The sequence below is a fragment of the Athene cunicularia genome, assembly GCF_003259725.1.
Source record: "Athene cunicularia isolate RWA chromosome 3 unlocalized genomic scaffold, athCun1 chr3_part1, whole genome shotgun sequence".
In the NCBI taxonomy this organism is placed as follows: Eukaryota; Metazoa; Chordata; class Aves; order Strigiformes; family Strigidae; genus Athene; species Athene cunicularia.
The window spans coordinates 34,363,812-34,383,872 of NW_020799097.1; the positions used below are offsets into that span (position 1 = coordinate 34,363,812).

The following is a 20,061-nucleotide window of genomic DNA, read 5'->3' on the forward strand; positions in this document are numbered from 1 at the left end:
TTCCCCACATGGAAAATTCTAGCAAAGGCACCAGACCTAGGGTGATTTTTTTTTCCCTATTAATAAATAATGTACTATTACATTTACAGCCCCAGATATAAAATTCATTTTTCACATTAACCATGACTCAAATCCATGCATTAGTAAAACTAATTAGCTTAAAGAATATAACACTGAAGACAGAAATGACAGCTGTCATAATAAAAAATAACAAACCGCTCTGTGCAATTATTTTTCTACCAGACTTATTAGAGCTTTACTCTAATGTCACTGATGACCTGTTACATAGTTTTTCTCAGTTTTACCCTCTTGTATTAGAGAGTGGAACAGCAATTAATTAAGAACGTTCTAAAAATGTTGTCAATAAAGTTACATGGGATGAGTATTTTTTACACAGCCCAGTGTGGAAAAGAGGGTAAGCGGAAAGAATATAGAGTCAACTGTCAGAAACTTTTTTTTCTTTATTTAACTCTGAAATGCCATTGCAGCTAGGTTCTTTCTCCTCACCAAATTCTCTCTGATGATTATGCAAGCCTTGAAATGGCAGAGGAGAAAAGTCTTTACTTCTACATGTATACCTGGCTATTGAGAAGCAAAGACCTGCTTCTTTATGCTTACCATGAAGGAGGACTGAGTCCTGAAACTCTCTTCAGCCAGTATTAATTGAGAGTATGGTGGGTACAACTACTAGCATGCAGAGGCCCATTAACGACACCAAGGGAGCTGCTATCATAACATTCATAGAAACTTTGACTGGAAGGTTTAGCTACACAGGGAGAAACTCCCAAATAGATGCTGGAGAGTACTCAGGAATTGCATTTCTGAACTGATCTCCTCCTTTTACAGTAAAAAAATTAAAATAAAAATAAATTACTAAATAATTATTATGTTGAATATAAACTTAAATAATACACAATAACACTGGGACATTCCCAGCTATGAGACCTTTGTTCATTATATCATCTTAGTGTTAAAAGGAAAAGTCACCATATAAGGAAAAGCAAAGGCCTAAATATCTGCTTAAAATTCCTTGTTCTACTCCTGTGAACACCCCTGTAGATGAGCTATGATCTCTGTTCAAGAATTTGATCTTATGTGATTTAACACAGATGTGGATGGCTTGAAAATGCAATGCAGATGGCTTTGAGTAATCAGCAAAACATGGGTTGCTGAAGTTATCATCTTTGTAAGATCATCTAAAGGGTGCAGAGGACTAGAATCATGAACTGGGGCATACTTAGTGGTTATTTCAGACTAGAGGTTATGTCATCAGGGTATGGAGTATACTGAATCCTGTAAATAAATATTTATGTGCATTAGAAAAGCGATAACGAAATGCTAGTAAACTTTTAGTCCTTTTTTATCCAAAAGCCAAGACTGCCTTTTCTTCAATTCAATCATGTTTACCTCTAGATAAAAATGGCTCCGAAGTAGTATCTGAAAGGGTGGTCATCTCTTGTCCAACCAGGGGATTGCTCTCTCCTCCTTCAAACATTCCAAAAACATTTACCTTATAGGTAGTTCCTGCCCTGCAACAGTTGAACAAATGTACTGTAACTAAAGTCACTTGGCTAGCTAAATGCTGACACTTCACTTATTAAATTCTCACAGAACAAAATCCCCCATGGAAAAGAAGGTGTTAAAACATGAAACCCAAAGACTAGCTCTTCCACAAGACAGTGAAATTTCAGCAATTTAAAAGGTGATTCTAGATTCTATACTTAAATTTATGGCCTTCTTCATTCAGGTAATTTCAGACTTGCAGCTCAGGAGCAACACTTTCAACAAAGAGGAAGTCAGGCCTGCATGGATGAACAAGATCCTGGACAAACTCAAACACAAGAAGGAAGCCTACAGAGGGTGACACAAGGACAATTAGCCTGGGAGGAATACAGAGAAATTGTCTGAGCAGCCAGGGATCAGATTAGGAAAGACAAAAACCCTGATAAAATTAAATCTGGCCAGGGACACCAAGGACAATATGAAAAGCTTCTATAGGTACTTCAGTGATAAAAGGAAGACAAGGGAAAATGTGGACCCTCTTTGGATTGAAACAGGAGACCTGGTTATCCAGGACATGGAGAAGCTGAGGTACTAATCAACTTTTATGCCTCAGTCTTCACTGGCAAGTGCACCAGCCACACTGCCCAAGTCACAGAAGGATGGGACTGGGAGAATGAAGAACCACTCACTGCAGGAGAAGATCGGGTTTGAGACCTTCTAAGGAACTTGAAGGTGCACAAGTCCATGAGATCTTATGAGATGCAGCTGTGGGTCCTGAGGGAACTGGTGGATGGGGGTGTCTAAACCACTATCCACAGTATTTGAGAAGCTGTGGCAGTACAGTGAAGTTCCTGCTGACTGGAAAAGGGGAAACATAGCCCCCATTTTTAGAAAGGGAAAAAAAAGGAAGACCAGAGGAACTACAGGCCAGTCAGTCTCACTGCTGTGCCCGGCAACATCATGGAGTAGATCCTCCTGGAACCTATGCTAGGGCACATGGAAAATAAGGAAGTGGCTGGTGACAGCCAACATGGCTTCACTAAGAGCAAATGATGCCTGATGAATTTGGTGGCTTTCTACAACAGGGTTACAGCATTGGTGGATAAGGGAAGAGGAACTCATGTCATCTACCTGGACTTGTGCAAAGCATCTGACGCTGTCCTGCACAACATCCTTGTCTCTAAACTGGAATCATATGGATTTGATGGATCAACCACTTGGTAGATAAGGAATTGGCTGGATGGTCACACTCAAAGAGTTGTGGTCAATGGCTCGATGTTCAAGTGGTGAGCAGTGACAAGTGGCGTTCCTCAGGGGTCAGTACTAGGACCAGCGCCCTTTAAAGTCTTTGTTGGCAACACAGACAGCGGGATTGAGTGCACCCTCAGCAAGTTTGCCGATGACACCAAGCTGTGTGGTGCAGCCAACACTCTGGAGGGAAGGGATGTCATCCAGAGGGACCTGGACAGGCTGGAGAGGTGGGTCTGTGCAAACATCATTAAGTTCAACAAGGCCAAGTGCAAAGTCCTGCACATGGGTCCGGGCAATCCCAAGTACAGGCTGGGTGGTGAGTGGATTGAGAGCAGCCCTGAGAGAAGGACTTGAGGATACTACTGGATGAAAAACTGAATGCAAGCCAGCAATGTGCATTCGCAGCCCAGAAAGCCAACAGTATCCTGGGCTGCATCAAGAGAATTGTGGCTGGCAGGTCGAGGGAGATGATTCTCCCCCTCTACTCCACTCTTGTGAGACCCCACCTGGAAAATTGCATCCAGGTCTGGGGCCCCCAGCATAAGAAGGACATGGACCTGTTCAAGAGATGCAGAGGAGGCCACAAAGATTATCAGGGGGCTAGAGCACCTCCCTTATGAGGACAGGCTGAGAGTTGGGGTTGTTCAGCCTGGAGAACAGAAGGCTCCAGAGAGACCTTATAGCAGCCTTCCAGTACTTAAAGGGGACCTACAGGAAAGATGGGGAGGGACTCTATCAGGGAGTGCAGTGACAGGATGAGGGGTAACAGTTTTGAACTGGAAGAGGGAAGATTTAGATTAGATATAAGGAAGAAATTCTTCACTGTGAGGGTGGTGAGACACTGGAACGAACAGGTTGCCCACAGAAGTGGTGGATGCCTTCTACCTTGGAAGTGTTCAAGGCCAGGTTAGACGGGGCTTTGAGCAACCTGGTCTAGTGGAAGATGTCCCTGACCATGGCAGGAGACTTGGAATTAGATGATCTTTAAGGTCCCTTCCAACCCAAACCATTCTATGATTCTATGACTGATAATGATGCAATTTTTAATATATTTAGTATATTTGTGTAACTGATTTTAAACTGATCTGAAGCCTACTTTCTAAATCCAGGCCTCTGAGAAAATGAATCAAGAACTAAAACTAAGCTTTTTTTAACAAACATGAGGTAAGGAACTTTTGGGACGAATCTTCAGAAAACCCAACTTTCTCCAGTATCTAATTAGCTTTCTCATATGAGAAGTGCAGAACACAGACTCTGCCCACATCTTTGCCTTCCTCTGAGAACACCACAAATGATGTGAATGAATAATCTCAGAAAGAGCCCTGCCACATGCCTTTCAGAGACTGCATAACAAGATCTCATATCTTATCAACAAAATTACTTTCTTACTTAAATTTTGTCATGTGTCTCAATTCCAGATGATGATTAAACAAAACTGTCACTTTAGCTCTAAGCTAAAGTTATTTAAAAAAAAAAAAAAAAAAGCAAAGCATGAATTTTTATCCATACCTAAGCTCTTCCAATACCACTGTGCTGTCATATGGCCCCACTATCAATTCTCCAAGACTTCCATCATCTTCGGTAGGGTGGAAAGTTACTTTGTACCCCTTCACTCGCCCTGGGGCTGGCTCCCATGTTACTCGGAAACTTGACATAGTAGAATCAGAAGTTCTCAGATTTCGAGGTGGCTTAAAGGGAGAGGCTGCAAGGATGGAAAAAAAGGGTTTAAATCAGGACTGCTTATGTAAAAAAAAGAAATCAACAAGTATGCCTTTATGTAAAAATTAATGTGCAAATCCAGTATTAGTGGCAGTCCTAAACTCTTTGTGCCTTCCCTTTGCTATAAAGACAAGTATCAAGAGGTGAAAGGTGAGATCATTTAATTTGAGTGACCTCACCAACAGGTATGTGGGCTGATTGTTAGCAAGGCTCCCTCTACAGTCAGCTGACTGTGATAAATAGCAATTCATCTCACCTATCTTAAACATCCATATCATCTTACAATAAATGTTGACAATAGGTGGACTAACGACCATCAGTCTTTCTCTCTATTAATTATGAAGAAAGACTGGATGACCAATTTAGACTATCCCTCTTTCTTTTAAATGGCAACAAGTAGCTGAGTCATATAGACCAAAAGAGAGAAATGGAAGCAGCTTCCTCTCAAGCCAACACTTGAAAAATCAGAATCTATTTCAGTTAAAAGTTACACTCAGACAGTGCTCAGTCACCAGTATCACTTCTCAAGCTGCTTACTTCTCAGAGCTCTGGGTCCCAGAGGTCAGAGTATGGAGGGGGTGAGAGCAAGGACCCTTTCACAGAAAAGATTCTACCAACACTCCTCTCCCTTTACAGGCTCAGGACCAGGCAGCTCAAGCAACTTCTCCAACCACAGGTGTGGCAGTCTGTAAAAAAATAATTCTTCAGAGGAGTGCCAGACAAACAGCTTGAGGTTTTTAGGTCAAGAGCAACTTCCTCTGAAAACTAACAGCTACCCAGCACAGGTCAGCACTCAGAGCTATTAGCTTCTGCATGACTTTTGCTTTTGTGTCAATCTGAAGTGCAGTCATAGAAAAGACTGAAGCTGTGTAATCTCAAAGTTGCAAAAATGGGAATTAGAGTCAAGAAAAAGTTTTGGAGTGAAAAAAAGAGTTTGTGTTATCCCTATGTCTGTGCAATTGTCTAACTATAGCTGAAAGATCATAAATGTCCTCAGATTGTAAATTCTGCTGAGAAACAATAAATACACTCCCACTCACAAGGAAAAATACAGCCTCTCTGTCTCATCTCCCATGACACTCCTCCCTGAATTATCATGACAGCTTCAACTAACAAGATCACTCAGGCTCCACTTGCTTCCAAAGAGTGATTACCACCACAACTATTCAAACTGAAAGCACTGAGTCATGATGAACAGGTCAAAAATCAAAAGCAGCTGGTTGATCTGAGATTTACCCCACGGAAATTTTCAATATTGAAAAACTAGGTGTTGGGCAAAAGCTGATCAAGTTTGTATGACTTCTCCACATCAGTCACATTTTAATTTAAAAGGAAATCTTTCTTCAGTAACTGAGGCGCCAATATCTCCACTGTTAAGAGACTTGTTTCTTACTTCCTGTATTCAATATGACATATGTTCAGAGAACAAAGAATGGCATGAAGTATTTACAGTATATCCCAGTGAATGGCACTAGTCCCACATGAGCAGAAACATCTATAAAAAATTCTTTTAGTAATGGCTCTTTATCTATGGAAGCAGAAAACTAACTCTAAATCTGTTTGATTTTATCTGAATATCAAGAGAACATTTCCTTACAAATTGAAAGATAAGCAGCAGATACATACTAAAGACAGAGTAGAAAATCAGTTTTGCTTTTAGCGCAAAAAGCCCCTCACCAGGACTTAATAAATGATTTAGAGTTTCAGCTTCTGAGAGAGAAGATTGCTTGCCAAAAGACCATAGTCTCTGAGGTCAGGCTTCCACTGATGACTCTTCAAAAGCATCTATTCCCCTTCTTTATTATCTCAGGTTTTCCACAGAAAATATGGCGACCAAAGAAGACAAATCTTTGAATCTTTGAAAGAAGATAGGATGCTGGGTAGCTATTCTATCAATACCCACAACTAAAATGCAAATTATGAAACAACTGTCAAGTTGTCTGTTGGTTACACTGTCTTCCTCAAAAAACACCTTGTTTTGGCTACTGACGACTGTGTTTCAAAACAAGCCCAGTATTTTCAGCCAGTTTTTATACAATATTTTACATACCATTTTTACACCATCAATATCAACAGCAAAATGCTGTGCTCAGGTTATGCCACAGTAAAGTTTCCAACAAATCAAACTCAACATTTTCTTCAATTTAACTGTTAATTCATGACCTTGGCAGACTCCACCATAATTTTCTACATATCATGATTATTAATTTTAAGCACAAAACTTTAATTGTCAAATCCTGTACAAGTTTGTCATACATACCTGTTGTTCCTTCTGCTTTTCTTGATTTTCCTTGTCCAAAATCATAAATTGGAACAACACTGAGGTCATATGTAGTTCGCGGCTTAAGTCGCTTTAACACTATGCTTGTAGTAGGAGCATTTACTCTTCCAAACATCTGTCTTCCTCCACTGCGTGGTCGGTAGTACACACGGTAAGACAGGACTTTCCCAGGTGAAGGCTGCCATGTAACTCTCATTGTATTTTCTGTCTCATTATCTACTGTCACGGTCCTGGCATTTGGTGACACTTTTCAGTGTAAAAATATGGATAAATGTTTACTTTGTCACATAAAGATATATTCAACTACATGACTACAAAATTCATTCTGATGTATTTAAAAAAAATAATCTCTTTAAAATTACAGCATTTGATTGTGAGGAAAATACGGGACTATCACAGGCCATTATTACATTCTTTTTTAATTGTAATGGACTAAACAAACCTAAGTGTGCTTTCCACTACACAGGAAAAAAGAGGGAAGTACAAATTACACTATGACACAGGCTAATTGGGAATTTTATTTAGTCACACTTTTCAGTAATCTGTTAAATGATGGATTCAGCATTGTCAAACGAAAGTGATAAATTATAAAACCATTGGGTTTTTATGAACACGATGCCCTATAGAGTTAAGATTTTCAGAGTTTCAAGTTTACCATCTGATAAGGTACTGCTAAATACCTAAACTGCTGGGTGTTGGGCTCCATACAAACTATCCTGCAAATAGTGGTGAGTGACTTTCCATGTGATTGGAAAATTACTCACCACTATTTGCAGGAGAGTATATATGCTGAAATAAGCACATGGACTAATAAAGCATTTTCTCTACAGAGTATAGCATTCAGCTTCTAAGAGATGTTTTCCAGACTGTACAAATGTTACAAATGATCTGAAGTGAACTGAAAGGTATGTAATGCTGGCTGTCAGCTGGAATAAGCCATCTAGATTTTGGCAAAATGGAAACTTCTTGGCATGCCAGAATCAGTCAGTATTTCATCACATGGTAAGTTAGGCTTTGCAGGCTACAGTATCCTCTCCCAGTCCTAGCAACTGACAATTTCCAATTGTGTTTGTACCAGAAAGATGCAACGGTAGTTAGTCTCAGGTCTGGGTCTATTGATAGGCCTGACAGCAAGTTCCCTCAGGCAGCACATTTAGAGAAGCAACAAATGGTATGGCTAAGCTTCCTACTTAACCTGGAAAAGGCAGGGCAGCTAATGATGCTGTTCTTGAAGAAAGAAGGAAGATGTGGGACAGTGGTCTGCTTTGACTCTGAGGAGTCAGCTCTTACCAACTGCAGCAATCACTACTCTTGCAAGATCTTAAGAGAGACTATACTGGGTCAAGGACAAAGGTTAACCATAGTTCAGCAGCCTGTCTCCAACAGCAGTCAAAACAGATGCTTAGGAAAGAGTACAAGAACATGTAAACATACATGATGCTTCCCCAGAGCACTCCCTTGGGCTTCATCTTCACGTGACCCCTTTAGGCAAACAACAGAAACATCAAGGCTGATCCAGGGCATCCATTCATTCATTCATTCTGACTCCTCTACTTGCCAGTTCTTGCTATAAAGCAACAAGTATCCTTGGCCTCTCAGTGGTTTTTACTTTGCCTACACTGCAGGAGAGGCTTGAGCCTGCTTTGACTAATACTGCCTAATGTTTAGAAAATAAGAAAAAAGAAGAGCCTCAGGAAAGGTAAATAACAAACATCAAAATCACCCAGTGAGACTCAGTTTGACTGTGAAGAATAGAAAGGGCAATAGCTTGGAAAGTAAATTCACTGATTTTTACCCCACCTTTCCTCCTGACTCTATCCATAACATTTCTTCCACCTGATTTCCAGTAGTCACACCAAACCTATGAAAGGTTGGCTTCAGAGTAATTTGCAGACAAAATCTCATCTTAAGTTGGAAGTAATTCTTGCTGAATCCAAATCTACATGACATAGAAGATATTTTCCTTTTTTTCAATGGTCAAATAAAAGAGCAGAATTGACTGATCTGAGGTGGCATTTTGGTTTGGGGGGACGTTTCAGGAAAAAAAAAAATGTCAAGAAAAATAAGGCCCATTTTCTTTCAAGTATGATAATTTAATCAAGACCGGAATGTTACAAATGGTGGTAATATTGTACTACACTCACCGTCAGTAAAAGCCTCTCCTTCTACTGGGTCTCCTTCTCCACTGCTGTAGGTAGCATATACTGAAATCCTGTATTTAGTCTCTGGCTCCAAGCCTTCTAGCACAGAATCCACTGTATTTCCAGGGACTCTCTTCTCTCCCATCGTATCATCATAAAGTGATTTCCATACTATCCTATAATCATTAACTGCTCCTGGAGCTGGTGTCCATGATAACCCAACTGTAGTGTCAGTTATATCTGTGGTAACCAAATTTCGTGGTGAACCACGTTCTGCAAGAAAGAAAACAACAAACTGTCTCCAAAATACAAATAGTAAATGTTACCAAAGTACAAATGGAAAAGTGAAATGATCATATGTGCAAAATCAAACTTCTTCCATCAATTAGTTTCCACGACATATTTGTAGTTCCTAGAGAAAATTGATGGATTTTTTAACAAAATACTTAAACCTAACTTTAGACTATGAATGATCATATCCCCTACTATGCAAGATACTTAACAGTTATGCTTTAGAATATGTAAAATAAAAATGGCATTAATCGAAGAATTGGAATGAAGCCAGTGCTTAAATGTGCTGCAGCTCATTTAGGTAGGTTTTAACTCTCAAGTAAATAATTTTCATTCATTCACCTTTATCCTCACGTGTATAACAAGGGAAGGGGGGGTGGAAAATAAAGGAGACTTTAACCTGAGTCACTTTTTTCTCTTAAAACCTTATCTTCTTATTTAATAGTTAGTACTATTGTTATTTTCTAGACTACCGCTTACCAGATCTATCAGATATATCTTTTTATGTTTACAACAAATTTGCAGTGTGTTTACTCCATGCTGCAGTTACAGTAGAAAACAGTCTCCCATCTTTCCACTCATAAGACTTGTACCTCTTTCCTCCCTGTAGTTTGTTCCAGACAGCTTGGAACAAAGGAAACAGCTCGTTAGTCTGTGAAATCCAGTTGTCAGCTGGATGCATGAGTCTCATCTGACACACCAGAGTAATTCCACTGCTTTAAAATGGAGCTCATTGGTCTAAAGAGGTTCAGTGAAAGGAGTTCCTCTGGTTAATGTTTAACATACGTTTATAACACATGTTTATTTTCCTATTTCAGTGGCTGGCTTTTGATGGCAGGAGCACTGACTGGTGGGTTTAATGCAATGGCCTCACTGTAGCAAAATCTGCAAAAGGGATCTATGAAACCAGATCCACATACACACAGAAGCACTCGATTCTTTGGTGTGTATACTCTGTGGCCCTTCTCACTGTTCAGGACATTTCTGAGGACTTTTTAGCAAGAGAACTTAAACACTTGAGGTGGCCTCACGGCATCACAGTTAAGTTTTACATGCACAGATAAAAATATATCCCTATATTATACCGCAGCAGCCACAGGACCAGATTCAAAGTTCTTTGAACACAGAGAAATTCAGTACCTATCCAATTTCCACTGCTTAGGTTCATCACAAGAACAGACCTCACTGTTTTCAGAAGCCTGAAGCAGTTTCAGTCCAAGACTGAGCAACAGGTTGCTCGAAGTCATATACTGCGTATTCACTTCTCATGTTCATTTGTCTTTCACTTCCACTGCAAACTTGCAACATTTCCAAACATAATCCCACTGGAGCAAACAGGACTACCTGTAGAAAACTTCATTTTGTAAGTACCTTATTGCCAGCACAACTTCATTAAAACTGAGCCAATAAATCCTATTTAGCTTAATGATGAATGAAAATTAGTATCAACCCGTCTGAAAACAATGTTTACAGTACAATAAAGATTCACGAACTACATAGATCACAGAATCCAAAGGTACCACTCCAATCACAAAGCTGACTCTCAAATATAGCTAAGTAGAGCATGCAATAGAATTCCTTTGGGTTGTTGTGGGTTTTCTGATTTTAATTCTAATTTTAATGCCTTGGGACATCCCATCATCTTCTTCTGGAGACAATTCTTTTTCCATCTTAACTCTGCATCAGTTCTTACAATTTTACTCTTCACACCAACTTTACCCTCATAATATAAATCACCACACAATTTATGGCATCTTCTCTTCAAAAAAAGGTTATGATACAGAGGTTTTTGTAAAGTTCACTTGTTTAGCATTTCACAACAGTAGCAGCTGCATATAGTGAAAAAGTTAGTGAAAAGGCACGATTCAGCTTATGCTTCCTTAAGCCTCACCGAATTCAGTGACTGCATTAAATGAAAACCAGGGCAGAATCTAAACTCCAAAGACCAATTTTCCTGGAAGCCTGAAGAAAAGATTTGCCTTCAAAAGTAAATTACACCAATTTTTCTGTCTGCTCTTAAGCTTCTACTCCCAAATCTTGGCTTTTTCATACAATAAAAAAAAAAAAATATTAAGGCAATCCAAATGGAAAAAATATGGAAAACCTAACTTGATAGAATGCACAGATGTCTCACAATAAAAACCTTTCTTTCCATATTTTAATGTAATATAAATATACAAGTCACTTTATTTTGGCTACTTTAAAACATGGCTCTGCCACAACATGATTTCAGTATTAAAGTATCTGCTACCACAGCACAATTTTTTGCAAGTCTACTCTTGGACGCCACAGCTAATGATATATGTTGGAAACACTGCAAAAATAACTGCATATTTAAAACCGTTATTGATTAAGTCATTATTGAGGTCATTAAATAACAGAGGAAAATAATTTGTTTGGAATGGACTGTAATGAACACCAGTTACTGTAATATGTTGGTTCTGAAATAAATATCATTTGGAACTAAATGTCTTTTTTATGAGGCAAGGTAAGAGAGGGAAAAGGGACTGGGATTTCTACCAAACCACTAGAACTAAATGGAAAATTTTTACTTCAAATAGCTGGAAACTGCTGACAAGACAACTTACCTACTAAGGGAAATTAAGACTTTTTATATGTTACTGCAACCAAGAACATTTCTTTAACATAATACACTAACTTGATTTGCACTTTATGTGTGAGGTGGAAGTTCACTGACAGCTTTTTTCTGCTCCACTGAATCTCTCACAAGAGTTTTTGTATTAGGGGAACAGCTGTGTTTAAGATGCAGTCCAAGTGTAAGTGTTAAATTTTTAGAATTCCATCAAATATTATCTAAGCTGCTACACTCAGAGTCAAGAAACAAATTTATGCTCCACAATAACACTGGTACAATGTAGTCACTAGCAAACATACAATTAGACCTACAAGAATTTTTTTCCCTTGGATTAAAATCTAGTTACCTTGCTTATGTTTCACACACAAAAAAAAATAATTTACAACTGTAACACTTAAGAAGTCTTTCTGTTCTTTGGTCCACATGTCCAGAAATGCATGTTGTATGTCTGCTTCCTGTGTGCTTGCTTAAACTCGATGGGTAAGGAGCATGGAAAGACAATGCACACTGTAAAAAAGAAAAGTGCCGGCTGGCTGGCTCACAAGCGCTGGTCAAAAGACTCCTGCTTTTTCCTGACTTGAAATGGAAGCTAAAGTATGTTCATCACTTCACACAGCTCCCAAGCCATCAGCAAGTGAGGAAGCAGTTGGGTTTTGAAAATTATCCCCTAACAGGCATTAGGTCCTATGATGCTCTGGAGCACCAACCAGCTGGTGTAAGAGGAGCTGTAAGCCATGGTGAATACATACACAGTAAAACAAAGTGCTTGCACAGGCAGGTCAAACCCCTGCCTGGGTGAGCAAGCCCAGTTTCAGGCTATCAGATTCTCTCCAGCAGTCTTAACTCAGATCCAGTCTGCCTACAGTCCCTTGTACATCTCTACCATCACTCAGTGCAGACACACTCTCAAAAATGTAACTCGGTAACTTTCAGACAGGTACTTTTACACCCAGTTCTGGACTTCTGCAATATCCCATTTCCACAGTAAAGTTTGCCAGTATAGTGTGTCAGAGACAAAATATAATATTAAAGCAGTTTCCCTGTGTCCACTTGGCTCACTTTCCATAGCTTATTGTTGTTATTGACTGTGAATCAGCTAAAATTAAAATGTTGACATTCATAAAAATTAAATGGCCTTATTCAAATGGCCTTTCCCCTCAGAAGCATTTACACAACTCCAGCTCATTTCAGTGGGAGTTGTACGTGTAGTTTGGGCCCAGAGTTTAAACAGTTTTCTACATGTGCTCAACACTGGCTTTGAAAATCAACCTGTACTGGTAAATTTCATGCAGAGCGATGTTTCATTTAATTTAAATATTAAGATTGATCAAACCAGCATCCTAAAAGGTCAGAATCAACTAAATAAATTAGCCTTCTCTTGCAGAGACATATAACAAAATTTTACAGGCTGAGTCCGGCTTTGTTTACAATGGGATACATCACAAGTATCCCATTAAATCATCAGGCTAGGTTAACACAGCCAAGGATCCAAGTGCACACATCAGATCAGATGGTAGCAGAATCACTTTAAGGTTTTACTCTAATGGTCAAACTCTCCTCAGCAATGGAGGAGGCATATCCTCCACTGGCTGATATCCTTCCCTCCAAGTCACAACATAGTTGGTTATTCCTGGAGTACCAGACCTCAGGCATGTAGAGAGAGGATATGGACTTGGTGCAGGGGGAATCAAGGATTGCTATGCGAAGGGAATGCTCACTTGACCCTGTTAGAGCAGGTTTCTTGCTTTTCTGCTAATGGAAATGCAGAAAGGTGAGATGCAAACCAGGAGAGTTCTAATCCAAAACAGAGGGAATTGGTCCAGAGCACTTCTGAGTCCCTGATCTAGGATAAAGCCAACAGGGATTCATACTCAGTCCCTTTAATATTTTAGCTGTCTTTTCCAACAGTTAATCAGTTAACACTACTCTCAACTGTCTAGAAATATCTTTTTACTATTCATTCAATCTTCCCCTGTGATAATATTTTTTCTGATATATATTTAATTTCCTATATAAAACTAAGATAATTTTCCACGCATTATCAAAAGTCAGTTTCAAATATCAGATTCAAAAATGTTGGAATGCATAATTTTAAAAATGCATGAAACAGCATTAAATCTCCTGAGGACACTGAGTCCTTGTTTCGGTGAGGACGGAAGCAGCACTACGCAGTCTGAACATTACGTAAAGTCCCTGTGATATGCTAAAAACCTCATTGTAAGAAAATGTCACTTGAATTTCTACTATTCTGCCTGTAGGAGGTTATTCATTTCTAAAGCATTCTTATGTTACTATAGAAACAGCAAAAATAAATAATTTATTTACCAAATCTATTTTCTGACAAAAAAAAAAGGAGCCCACCCCCAAAATCTCTAAACCTAAGCTCTAGGAAATGTATACAACAGAAAATAACTTAAAAGTGACTCAGTCATGACAACTTTTTTTAATATATTGTTTTAGTACTGCCCAATTCTCACAGCACAAATAGCTGTCTCCCAAATGGGATGATAGGATTGAGCCCTCTATCACTGAAACATAAAGATTCTCTTTCTAAAGGGGAAGAGACTATGACATTATCTTTCAAATTTATTTCTTGAATATAATACGCTACACTTCTTCTTGTTTATTCTAAAATGTACAAAGGTAAGAAATAAAATGGTTTGACATCTCTGGTAATGTAGACTAGCAGTCTTACTGATTTCAGAAGAGCTACACCCACAGTGTTTCTGAGGAACCTCACTGACATATGTGGAAATACTTTGAAATTTCTCAGTGCAAGCAAGATGGGAATATGACCACTGAATCTTTTTCAGAAAAAAAAAAAAAAAAAAAAAAGGGAAGAGGCGTTTTTTCTAAATTTCTCTGGAATTTGTATTTAAAAGTATAATGGTTCCCCTGCTTAGTCAGTAGCTGAAATATTTTTAAAGCTGTTCAAAAGAATATATTATTGCCAGCAAAAGGACATTCATAAAAGAGATCTGCAGCTTTCAAACTTTTCAGACATTCATTAGGATTAAACATTTCTGTGTAGATTGCTTAATCTAGCAATGATTTTTTTTCTCTTTAAAACAACTGCAAATTATGAAAGTTAATCTATTTAGCAGCTAATGTACAGTATGTTCTTCTCATCTGACAGCACGCCTTTGGGCAGAAAACCAAATTCTTACCAGACTTACAACCACCTCTCTTATTAAAAAACAGATTAGAAAAACAGTAGCGCTCGCAAACTGCTCACTCTGTTGCATTTACACTCACCACCCTCACTACACTTATCACTGTATTTTATTTCTGGTGTATGATAACTTGGGTAAAATCATATGATCCAAAAAAAAACCTGAAAGCCAAATGGTTTGTTTGGGGATAAGAGGGAGATTTTTCCCTGAGGCATTCCTGTGGGTGTTTGTTTCTTGTTCGATCTGTATTATGTATCATCAAATATAACTATCAGTGCTAATTTGTTTAGTTCCCCCAGTTGTCACAAGCCTTGTTCCACCACACAGCAAATTGGCAGCTTGCACTGATTTCATTTACTTTAGCAGTTTCAATGACTTTGTGTGAGTTGATGGGAATCACAGCCAACAAAATATGTCTGAGGAAAATTTTTTCATGACACCTTTATAGAAGGGCTCCAACCAAAGCTGCCTAGTGATGGATCACCATATACTTTTGAAAGTGAGAGGATAAAAGTGGAGAATTTTCTACAGCAAATATTTTGCATGTGCAGTTATGTTTAATGCAGTATGAAATATAAAGCTCCAAAACTTTCAACTCTGGATGGTACTTCATAACTGCAGACAAAATCAGCCAGTGACTGAAAGAGGCTGCATAAAAGATCAGGGCACTATAAATGTCCTAAAATCTGGAGTACTGAAGCAGGAAAGCACACTCCTTCAGCACAGGGGAAAAAAACATTGTTTCCTTTTTCACACTCCACAAACACAAAAAGAGAAATAAACCTTTTCCCTCTAAATAAAAATTACCTGTATGGTATGGAACAGCACCCTCAGAACTGAATGACTTTCTGATTACTCATTTGTTAAACTCTCTGTACTGTGCTGTCTGTGGACATTTCATGAAATTATGATCCTCTGGCATGTGTTTATCTTTGGGCTGGACCAGATAGCTATGTAAACAGTTTATAGAAGAGATTATCTACAGTTATTTGGGGGAATATTTGCTCTCTCTGTTCTATGCTGAGAAACAATAAGGACAAGCAGATATTTAGCAAAGAGCAAAGCAAAAGAAGCAGAGATTACCCAGCTGGTAAATGGTATCAAGTACACAGAATGATTACTGATTTTGTGTGGATTGATTTTCCCCAAGTATCCTGAAACAAACAAGCCACTTCAAAACCCTGAAAAATTGCCATGCAGAACAAAGCAGAGGAAGAACTTCCAAGAGCAATTTGTAACTGCTCCAAAATACCTTGGAGATAACATACATAACTGAAGGACCTTCAATGAATGCCTGGGCAGACAGGTTCTTGCAAATCATGTTAGAGCAAGCTAAAAAATTATCAATTTTTCTCTCTCTACTGAAGGCTACCCTTGCAACCAAGATAGAGTAAATGCCCATGTGAGTTCTACTACATGCAGAGCAAAATAAATCATTACTGAAGGCAGTAAGAATGTTTGTCTACACCCTTAGTCACAGGGGACCATTTAGTGACTCAGTAAAATTCCATAAACATCTGAGAGCTTGTTTTTTTCATTTCCTGCCACCTGACTATACAATAGCTAGAGAAGCTACCGTATCTAGCTCCTCTTTCCTCACTTTCCTCTTAGTGCTGAAGTGTTCAATACACCCAAAATGATTTTGTCTTAGACTACACATCAATACCATAAACTAAAAACTGTCCCAGTTCGAAAGGCAATCTCAAGCCTAGTTCTTGATATGATGATGGACTAAGTGGCCAACAACTGTGGCATCACAGACTGAATAGATTTGGTGAGAATTCATATGGCGAAGACATCAAGTAAGCCCCACTGGGATTCCTGATACAGGAAAACACTTAAGTGCTCAGTACTTCAGTGCTGTTGGCAATGAAAAACACACACCATGCTATTTTGCTTCTCAGACACCATGGCTCAATGGAAAAACTAACTGAAATACTAAACACTTTTTTATGCTTCCTTTCACAGCTTTTTTGTCATTACTGTTGATAAGTTTATTTCTCCAGGAGTTAAGATCTGTCCCATTCCTAGCTTGAGTCAGACGAGTTATTTCAGCTAATAGTTAGTCAAGTATTCACTTCACCGACCTGTGCAACTTTTCAGCCAAGTCCAACCATATTTATTTTAGCTTCTCAGGCAGCATGACTTATTTTTTCAAGTAAACTCCTGTATTGAGCTTTGAAGTTTGAATGTTACCTTTCTGTTCCAAAATTGCAACCCTTTTATTCTTAATTGTCTGTCTTTCCTCAAAGGTTTTGTCTTTTTATCCTTCAATGAGGTAAGACAGTACCATACAGTGAAATATTGTCTTACACATACTTCAACAGATATTCTGAGAACCTTTCATACCACTAGAGAGCCTTTTAAAATATCTATGGACTATGTCCAAAGAATTTTGGCCTAATTCAAGTATTTTTATTACCCCATGAAACAGCAGATATGCTGATTACTGAAATACACAGTGGATGTTCCATGAGGAAACATCATGATTTAGGCCTCTACTGTCATGCAAACATACGTTTGTGTTCTATTCTTTACCTCTGATCACCCAGTAATGACTGACATCTGTATATGCTCTTGCTAACATTTTATCTAACCAAGAAAAACTTAATAGACAGCTTTGGTATAAAGAGTAATGTTTTCTGGAATGCACCCCGATAAGCTTTTCAAATTCAGCTGAATCTTCAAACAATATGCATTTGAGTCATAAAGCTATACCTTGCCAAAATAGTAAATGTAATTTGGTTTTCTCCCATCTGAGGAACTGAGCAAAAAGTCATTAGTTAAATGACAGGATGCTCATTTATTGCTATTTATCCCAAGACAAAATCTGTCACAGAATTTTTTGCATAAGGTTTTAATTCAGTTGCTTAGAGTAAAACCTCTTAGAGGAATGCTTCTCTGTCCTTTTAAGTGCAACATCCATTAAAAATGCCATCTGGTTGCATATAAACCCACTTCTGAGCTATAGTCAACTATCCTTTAAAATTCTTTGACTCTTTAACCAATTTTTTCTTCTTATGGATAATTTATCACCACAGAAATTCCAAATCAGAATCAGAGCCCTCCTGTGGTGGGGGAGCACTGAAAGGACAAAACAGTCTCTATCTGAGACTGAATTCTGGTTTTCTGATGACTCTTTTTTTTTGATTCTGCTGTATTTCATTCACCACTCTCTCTATTCAGAATGTGTTTTAGCTGAAGCTCTAGGAAACACCTTAAAAGATTTTCTATTGCTCAAGTTTTATGATAGAGTAAAAAGCTAAGCTTATTTTTTGGATCTGAAACACACTTGATCTCTCCAGAGCTCCATGTTAATAAAAGGTCTCTCAGGGGCTTACTACAAAGACACTCAACGAAAACCTTTCCACCAAATGTAAACAGTTAACTTGGTCAACCCTTCACTAAAATTCGAGGCATCTCCCCAAGGAAGTGTAAAATTCAGTCTGTTTAAGAGAGACACAGAGACCTCTCCAGATTTTTAAAGGAAGACGAAGGTGTTCCTCTCTCCACTGACAGCAAAGAGAAAAAAGCAGGGCTGTCAGGCTCCTCTGTCCATTTGGCAACCATTCTGCTCTTGTTCTGAGAGTGCATTCCTGGATGTACTGTGGCTCAGGTTCAAGGGAAGGAGTAAAGGACACTCTTGCCTGGCATATATTATAGCCTTGTGAATCTGCTGGGACATGGAGATGTGAATTCAAACTCTTCCAGACTCAGGCCTACATCTCCACTCGCTCTCTTCGCTAAAAAAAAAATGTGTTAGAGCTAGCAGAATACCATACAAAATGAAGTGGCAGCACCACCACCAAGAGGGACATTCATTAAGACCTGACCATCCCTTGCTTTTCTGGAGGATATATGGGCAGAATCCAGCTACCTATTCTCCTTTACCAGGATCCCAGCAGTGTTCTGTGCAGGAGATAGATTCTTTTCTCTGACAAAAGGAGCATTTTGGATCTTGCATGGGTAGTGAAAGCAAGGGAGTTAGAGAACTTTCAGCATGAATTGCAAGGTGCCCGATTCTCTGAGAGCTGCACACTGTCTCAGTATAAGTAGGTGGATTGGATCGTTATCTGAGACTTAGGTAGTGGGGCAGGCAGGTGGTTGGTTCTGACTCCTCAGATGCTCCTTCTGTAATCAGTGGACAGAGAAATGTTCCTTTGAAGTAAAAATGAGATCTCAGATGGACTACCTGCCTTCTGAAAGTATCTGTCTTTCTTCATCAATCACAGAATCCTAGAGAGTCCATGCTGCAAACTGTAATGTTCAAATAAGTGCCTAAATTTTAGTGGAATATATTCAGCACTGGTGAATCATTGGAACTGTTGTTTGGTTTTTTTACAGTTTCTTATTGAAAATAGGTTTTCTGATTTGTTTCCTAACCTATGTCTTAAACAAAAATTTAAACTGATAAAGAAACTGAGAGCCAAGTATACCTTTACTATAACTCCATTAGCATCAATGGCCGAGTTTCAATTCATCTGTATGATGTTCTCAAGTGCTGTGCCTACACAGCTGCAGTGCCAGACTTCGGCAATACATACCTGGCCAGCACAGAGCACAGTCACACTTCCTTTCATGGCCTAGGAGGCAGCTTTCTCTATCCTTTGACAATTAACAGATGACATTGAGAATGCTCACAGAGAAGTCTGGGAAATTCTCTGCTCAAAGGCAGAGTGAGAGCAGCCTCCCCTCCTTATAAGAAAGTCTTTGGCTCTGACTTAGGCTTTTGCCAGTGCTCTGTTAATGCTCAGCTCTAGGTTCTTATTTCTATTAGTTAAAAGCAGGATATGATTCATTATTCCTATGCCTAGACTAGATGTTGCTTCTCTAATGCAAAAATGGTCACTGAACAATCTTTCAGTCCCAGTACAGTAGAAAACCTGCAAATTTTCAAATTAAAGAGATACTTTAACCACATTAATTAATCCTGTTTCAAGAACAAAGGGCCAGTAAAACTGCTTGGAAGTTGAGAGTTATAAGACAAAATATTTCACCAAGGCTGGTGTGGAAGTACAGTCAGTTTTGGTTGGTGCTTCTGACAATACTTTTTTCAAGAGACCCAGAGTCCCATCCACAACCAGTGATTTGACCCTGCTGTTTTCT

The 20,061-nt window shown here is 38.8% G+C and overlaps 1 protein-coding gene across 3 annotated transcripts in view; it reads right to left on the reverse strand.

The window, feature by feature from the left end:
- Positions 1–20,061, reverse strand: part of COL12A1 (collagen type XII alpha 1 chain) — a 97,455-nt gene that overhangs the window by 66,046 nt on the left and 11,348 nt on the right. For all 3 annotated transcript variants that reach the window (XM_026844879.1, XM_026844880.1, XM_026844881.1), the window contains exons 12-15: positions 8,899–9,168; positions 6,734–7,000; positions 4,264–4,456; positions 1,408–1,529 (exon numbers count right to left, since the gene is read on the reverse strand). In XM_026844879.1, coding sequence (XP_026700680.1) covers positions 1,408–1,529; positions 4,264–4,456; positions 6,734–7,000; positions 8,899–9,168 — 852 coding nt within the window. The remainder of the gene's footprint in view (positions 1–1,407; positions 1,530–4,263; positions 4,457–6,733; positions 7,001–8,898; positions 9,169–20,061) is intronic.